A 7,935-nucleotide genomic window follows, 5' to 3' on the forward strand; every position below is an offset into this window, starting at 1 on the left:
AAGGAACGCAGGCACTTGCTAAATCAATTGTAGAAGATGATGCCACCTATTGAGGAGAAAATGGGGGATATATTAATCCTTGTCAGCTTGTATCAGAGTGATACAGGCTGAGACTTGTAGTAAACCAGGAGGAGTTTGTGTCGCACCAACCGATGAGGATACATCAAACCATACCAGAAGGGTGGGCAAATGGGCGGAGATATCAGAAGGTGCTGTACTAAGTAAAAAGCCTATTTTGCCCATGTGAAGCTTCTAAGACAAGCTTTTGTAAAAAAATATCAGGTGCTGTGCTTTACTCATTTTTCTTGGGTTGCCTTTTCAAAATCCATCAATGGCGACTAAGAAACCGAGAATTCCTGAAACTCTTTTTAGGGTTTATAAGCATCGAGCTCGTACCTTAGCAGATGCTATCATATCATTGCTTCCTCCACCACCTTCTTCTCCGGTGCAGTGCAGATGTAAAGGCCGTGGATGTCTTGGTTGCAGTGGCATGCAATTTCTCCTCAAAATTGATGATCCTTATGAATATAAAGATCTATTGAACAAATGTTTCTTTGTTTTATCTGAAGATTCACCACCTCTCACTTCCTTCTATCCTGGTTGTCATTGGTCACAGCGGCAGGTCTCTCTCTCTCTTCCTTCTCCTTTCTTTTCAAAATTTAGGGCAAATTAGTGGTTCTGCACAATTTTTAGTTAGAATTGATTGATTTCTCTGTTTAAATCTTCAACATGAACTGCACTGTTATTTACCGCAAAATCACCATATTTTTGGTTTCTGATTTCATTTTCCGTACAAGTGTTACTCTAGAGTGTGTTCGAATTTTCCCGCCAAAAATTTGGTAGTTAGTTTGAGAGATCTAGATATCCGACAAGCACAACTTACATAGGTATTGTGTTATGTGAAAATATAGAAGTGTTCACTCTGCAATAATAAAAATTGTGGATATCTGCTTTTAGATTGCCAGTAGTTTCTCAGAGACATAGCTGATCAGAAAAAAGTTCTTAGAGTTATGTTGGAAGTAATATAACTTTGTTTGATTGTTTTTTGAGACAAGGTTATGCTAAGCTTGAATGTCAAATTATTCTCTTACAAAAGTTTAAGATGCTTTTTATTTTTGGATTTGGTATCTCATTAACTCCTTTACACTTTCAGATAGTTACAAGAACCATAGAGTTGATGATTCCTCAGAAATCTGGTAATACAATATGCAATGGATATGATAAGGCAAGTTACTTAATAAATTTTCTTCTACATTAGAGAGTCATTAATGGTCTCTTAAAACTCTTCATTAGATCCCTACAGCAAAGGATATCCATATGCTCTTTTGGGTCTATCCACGGAAATTGTCCTACAGCTTGTCTCTCTCGGCAATGAGTAGGCAATTTCAACTCTAAATCTTTCATTTGGGTGTGGATAGAAGTGGCACCAAATGCCAATTTGTCTCTCCTTGAAAAAACTCTGGATAGAGATGAGATGACCCAAAGCACCATGTGCAAAGTCTTTGCGAGCCTGACTAGTCTGAGATTTGCTTGATCATAGCCTTGTCTCGAATTAACTGCGCCCACCCAAGAAATCTCTGATTTGAACACTGCATGATGTTTCCTGTTGGCCACCCAAGTCTGTTATCTTCCTCACTGTGTGTGTCTTTATGCATTTCTAGCAGATGACAAATTCAAGCTGTGTCGTAGATCTTTTATCAACTTTGGCTTGGAAACTTCTTCTAACGAGGGTAAGTTCTTGAGTCTATAAGTCATCGCTTAGTGTTTCATTTACTTATGCTGATTTTGTCCGTGGATCATCTTTAAAGTGTGTGAAATCTGCAGATTGGGGATGAGCTCATGGTTCACCTTTTGCGGTTCGGATCTATATTTTTGCCTCATGGTCGCAAAGACCATCGTCAGGTAGCAGGCTTTCCTATCAGTAACTTTTGCCCCAATATCTCAAAACCTGCTTCAGCTGCATATCACCGACCCACATCTATCGGAGAATTAGGTATTCAAGATACACAATTTTTTTGCATATTGTAATCTTCTCTATGAACCCCAAATGTGTCCCTTTACTTTATAGGATTTTTGCTTGGACACTCCTCTTGATGGATATGCTTATATTATAAAATTGGTTTCTAAATCTCTTAGGCACCCCTTCAAAGAGGAAAAGAACGACTACTGAAGATGAATATGAATCAGATCTTATATGTGCCAAGAGATCTGGTTCCTATCGTTCCTTAGATTCTGTTGATTGTGACCAAAGCAATCACAGAGTCATTAGTCCATTCTTGTCCAAATTAAGTTTGGTAAAAAGATGCACAACTGTTACTAAGAACCAAGAACTAAACGAATTACCTCAACAAAGTCTAAAAAAGGTTGTAGGAAAATCCGTGAAGCGTTTTCGGCCTTCCAGCTGGCAACGTCGAAGAATTCGTAGGAAAATGAAGTTTACTGAGGATAGTGCAGTGGGTTTTTGCAGCGACAATCAAATATCTGAAAATGATAACCACAAAGAGTTTCAGCAGATCGCAGAGGATCTTCCTGGTCTGGATTCTGAGAAGCAGCATGCACCTTGTGTTCACTCTAAAACGGTTAGCTTGTGATCCCCATATACATTTGGCCTAAACGTCATTTGAGTTACACAATATGTATATGAAAATGAGATTCGTGCAACTGTGAACTTTTGAGCTGATTTTCCAATGTTTATGACTCATGATTTGTCCATGTTTTCTGTTATTACTTGTCTTACATTCTTTTTACGATTTTCTGAATATTTGACCTGCCACAATACTTCACAGTGCTTTTGTAATATGATGCTGCAAGCACAGCAAAAGGTTGCAAAGACGTCAGAAGTTGACAGAAATTCTATGTTCTACAATCCCTGCACTTTATCCTCTCTTTTACCAAGAGATCGTATCCTTTTCTTTTGATTTGTTGATGTACTCTTCTGCCCAAATTTGATCTTTGTACGACCTTTACAATCTTCAGATGTATTGATGAGATCAAAACCCAGTAATGCTGGTGAGGATGTCCTGATGAAGGATATATTTGGCTTAACAGATGAAGCTGTGATCACTGAATCTACATCATGCTCATGCTTGCATAACCATAGTTCTTGTCTCCTCGGGTGTGCGAGCCTGTAAGTTAAGTATAACGCTCAAGCTTTGGTTAAAACTAAAATAGTGAAATCCTTACTATGGTGAATTGAAACACTACCATGTGCAAGAATCATAATTTTTTTTTTTTTTTCTAATCTGAGTTTAAGAAATACAATCCATGTATTGTATTTGACAGCATCACATCTTCCTGATTGCTTTTGTTGGTTAAATGTTAAAGCTTTATTATTCTAATCGTATACATGAGTATCTCTCTCTCCAATATTCATTCACCTTCCTGCTCCATCACAGGTTTTCTGAACATAGTTTCCTACTTCTGTTTTATACGTGCCTCCCTAATAAAAGTACTTATTGTTTACTGAGGAAGAGTTAAATATTTTTCGAACAGTTTATGCACCACTGATAGTTAGTCTGTGTGCTAAAACAAGGGTTAAATTAGTCTTACGAGGGTTATGCTGGTGGAATTTAACATGGCTATGAAGCTGTAGCAATCATGATCAGCACATGTTAGGCTGTAAAATACATATCACAATCAGTTCCTTTCTGTTTACATGAGGTGTATGTGTTATACTTTTTAACCCAAAATATTTGTATCATGGACTTATTTTTCCTTTTTGTTTCCTTTGGGTTGTTTCCTTATTTATCATTATTGTGACCCTTTATTCTTGTCTGACTTTTGGTCACTAGACATCAATCACTTACACAGTTGCTGGGGAATCTTATGCGCAGTGGTCAACGTTGCCAATATTTGAAGTTGCTAGATAAGCATTGTCCCATTATGGCAGTTGCACCACCAGCTAAGGGAAATCTTGGATCCATACTTGAGGTTAGCAGGATATCATTTGAATCATACTCTTGGTCCGTTTGTTAATTCCCCTTTTAAAGCTTGAAAGAATTTGGTAATGTGATGCAATCACCTCAATTTTGTAGATGTGATTTGTGTCAATGTTGTAGTATAATATGGCCTAACTGCTGACCAGCCATTCAGCCTTGTTTTCTCCTTTTATTACCCAGGTTAACTTTTTTTTGATCGGTATAATATGCTGTTGATCAGTTGTCGACCTCAGGTCTTCCACCCACTACACTAACTTACTATCTAGTCTATCTTAATCATAATTCTGTTGGCGATGTAACTGTGACACCAGGGTAGAACTCGGAATGTCTCAGGTCACCAGCTAGAGCTGAGTGGGTCGGATTGCCGCAAGAGTCAGGTGGCCTCGTTTATATGGGCGGTGTGTAGGAGGATAATCCCTGAAGACTTACTTGGAGCTCCTTCTGAATGGAGAGCTCTACAGAGAAATATTTCAAAGTTTATCCGGCTACGAAGATCTGAAAAGTTTTCTGTTAGGCAGTGTGTGCATGGGCTGAAAACATCTCGTTTTCCATTCCTATCGAATAAGCATTTTTCAAAAGATATGGTGGGAGGAAGTGTGAACATATCAGCCGGATGCAACCCAGCTGAGAATGCCAAAATTACTCTGAAAAACAAGCTCTTTGTCTGTTGGATTTATTGGTTCTTTTCTAGTCTAGTAACACCCATTCTTAAGTCGACTTTCTATATCACAGAAAGTGAGGCTGGAAAACAAGATATATTTTATTACCGAAAGCAAAGTTGGGAGAAGCTAACTCAAACCGCTGTCGCATGCATGAGAGAGCGGAGTTACAGATTGCTGGATTATAAATATTTACGGAGTATATTGTTCAAGAGACCCTTTGGGTTTTCAAAAGTCAGATTTTGTCCAAAGGGAAAAGGAGTGAGGGCTCTAGCAAATATGAAAACAGCATCAAGTATACCAGCTGACAAAAAAGTCATTCCTCTTCAGGGATCTTCAAATTTTCATTTTAATAGTATGCAGAATAATGAAGGGAGAAAATATTTTTTTAAGGCTGTGAATAATGGTCTTCGCGATTTAAGTGCTATTCTAAAAGGAATACAGATGAATCATCCCCATCTCTTGGGATCATCAGTATCTTGTTACGATAATGTCTACGAGAAGCTTGCACCTTACCTAATTGGTTTGAAGAACAGAGTCAAATTCATGCCAAGGGCATATGTTGTCATTTGTGATGTGTCAAAGGCATTTGATTCTATTGATCAGGATAAACTCCTTCAAGTGATGAAAGATGTTATGATGAATGGCCAGTATCTCACTAAGTGGTCTTCCCAAGTTATCTGCACAAAGAAGTATATGCACGTCCTCAATAATCAGATATTCTTGAATCAGAATATGGAACCTTTTAGTGCAAAGTCAACTGCTTCTGTCCCTTCTCATTCAGTGCATAATGTCTTTATAAATCAGGTACGTGCTCTGAATACTACAGGAAGACAGTCTTGCTAAACCAGAAGTTGTGCTGAAGGAAGAAACACTTGGGTGATAGTTTATTTTTTTATTCGTCACATACAAGTGAGCTTTATCTCATATTTTTATGTGGAATCTTTTAGGAGACCAGCATAGAGCTGAAGAAAGAAAAACTTCAACGCGATCTGTATGAACTGGTGAAGCGGAACGTGATCCAAGTAGGTCAAGACTTTTATTTGCAAAAGATTGGTATACCACAAGGAAGTATAGTTTCTTCTTTCCTGTGTTCATTTTACTATGCGCATATGGAGACCAAAGTACTCCTTCCATTTCTTAAAAACATACATGAGACTCACTATTCTGAAACTACTGAAGGAGAGTTACAAGAAAGACATACTTGTCGAGATGTTGATTTAAGGTCCCTTGATTTAACGGAGAATGGTACAGATGACATCTCATCAACACCTAATTTTGCGTTACTCAGATATACTGATGATTTTCTTTTCATATCAACTTCAAAGAAGCAAGCTGCTAGTTTTTATTCTAGGTTGGTCAGAGGATTTCGAGACTACAATTGTTCAATCAACGAAGCAAAATCCTGCATCAATTTTGATATAGGTAGTGCTTCTGGTGTTCCAACAAACAGAATTTATACAGGAGAAGACGGTATATCTTTTCTTCCATGGAGTGGTTTGCTGCTTAATTGCCGTACTCTGGAAATCCAAGCTGACTACACAAGGTTATTTTTGTTTCAGTCTCAACTCTAATTTTCTTATTTTTCACTCGCGTATGTAGAGTAGTCATAAGGGTATCAAATAGGACACATGTGAATAGCTTTTTTACGAGGCTGTTCAGTAACCGTTAATATATAGAGTTCATGATCCAATCTAAAAACTTATAAGGTTGTTTGCAACCGTTAATTTATGAGGTTTTAAACATAAATTTTACCCCACCCCTATATTTCTTAGTTTGCTAAGTTGTTGTGTAGTTATTAAGATAAGGGGTCTTGCATATGGCTGAACAGGTATTTGGGTATGCATCTGAGATCAACTCTTACACTCAGCTGGCAATGTAAACCAGGATTCCAGATGAAGGACAAGCTGCGTCAGTTTTTGCGACCGAAATGCCATGCTATATTTTACGATTCACAGATTAATTCTGCAGGAGTTGTCAGATTAAATGTATTCCAAGCTTTTCTATTATCTGCAATGAAGTTTCATTGCTATCTACGAGGCTTGTCTAACACTTGCAGTTTCCCTGCGGATTACTATTTTGAAATGATTAAAAGCTCGGTGAGGTAAATATGTTACCATTGAATTCTCCTTATTCCATATTTTTCTCTTCCAGGTTTCATAACAGTTTTCAATAGTATTATAATAATCAACTTATTCGGAGTTTGTGAGGAAAGTTATTTATTCTCTGATTATCTACAGGTGAAAGTTTATATGCAATTAATTTTCATACCATCATTGTTTGTTCAGCTATAAAGATCAGTTAACAAATGAACCTTCATTATCAGGTACATGCACAAACTGATAGTGAAAAGGATGCGTTCTGATAATATTGGATCCACAGTTCTTCCAATCCTTAAATTGGAGAAATGGGAAGTTTTATGGCTTGGATTAAAAGCATATGTTCGCGCATTAAAGAAAAAACAATCAAGCTATAAGGACTTACTATCTCTTTTGAGGACCGAGTTGTTAGCCCATGGGAGTGTCAGAGTAAGTACTGCGTTGAAGTATGCAATCGATGATTCTCACTCATCCTTATTTTGGAAGATCAAATATTAGAATTCGATAAAGGTATGAAAGATATCAATCCATACGTTTGTTTTCACAGAGCGAAGACAGTTCGCAACTCTTCCCCTATCTAACCTTCAGTCTAGGAAGCGACCCTTGTTTTCTGGTTTTTCTTGTTTAGGTTGCAAGTTTCTCAATTACTTCTGTTCTCTTAATTCTATAGAATTCTTTGTCAAAGATTATGTAGCCTAATTTTAATGCAGGTGTAAAGGATCCTTCAGAGACATTTAACACATTCAAAACACATCAGATCAAACCACCTAAGCTTATGTAGTGGATTTGAAATATATCCTTTGCAATATAATTTGTCAAAATATATTTAGAAAATTGAATTGAATTTAATTTTTTTGATCTTATCATATGTAGCGGCATCTCAATATTGAATTGCTTAACTGATCATGGGTTCAGTTCTGAGCTTATGGGCTTGGCTTGGATGTTTTCTCATGCATTCTGCTACTTCCAAATCTGGATTTTTTAGGATGTTTTGCAGGTAAATCAGCTGCAACATGTAGATCAATGTTGTACACAAAATTTTCTCATCAGTTTACAGGTACATTTTTATGGTGAAGTGGCACCATAAAAGAGGCTGTGCTGTGTTTAGGAAATATGTGATTTTCTTTTCCTTTGGTTATAAGCCTGCAGTTTTGGTTGTTTTGGCTTTTGTGTGCTTAGTCCTGGTTCTCTGGAGTTTTTTAATGTACCTTCGCTCTTTTTGTTTTATGAAAAGAAAAA

At 37.2% G+C, this 7,935-nt stretch overlaps 1 protein-coding gene across 2 annotated transcripts; it reads left to right on the plus strand.

The window, feature by feature from the left end:
- Positions 1-304: 304 nt before the first annotated feature.
- LOC113311609 (telomerase reverse transcriptase) lies at positions 305-7,559 on the plus strand. 2 transcript variants are annotated; one of them, XM_026560427.1, is made up of 12 exons: positions 305-622; positions 1,154-1,225; positions 1,665-1,730; positions 1,825-1,993; positions 2,137-2,579; positions 2,787-2,901; positions 2,977-3,127; positions 3,792-3,930; positions 4,250-5,404; positions 5,548-6,143; positions 6,429-6,701; positions 6,924-7,559. In XM_026560427.1, the coding sequence occupies exons 1-12, from the start codon at positions 332-334 to the stop codon at positions 7,192-7,194; spliced, it is 3,741 nt and encodes a 1,246-aa protein (XP_026416212.1). In that variant the 5' UTR covers positions 305-331; the 3' UTR covers positions 7,195-7,559. The 2 variants fall into 2 exon arrangements, with proteins under 2 accessions (XP_026416212.1, XP_026416213.1); XM_026560428.1 differs by having other exon boundaries at positions 3,834-3,930.
- Positions 7,560-7,935: the final 376 nt, after the last annotated feature.

Source organism: Papaver somniferum, chromosome 9 (genome assembly GCF_003573695.1).
Source record: "Papaver somniferum cultivar HN1 chromosome 9, ASM357369v1, whole genome shotgun sequence".
NCBI classification, from domain to species: domain Eukaryota; kingdom Viridiplantae; phylum Streptophyta; class Magnoliopsida; order Ranunculales; family Papaveraceae; genus Papaver; species Papaver somniferum.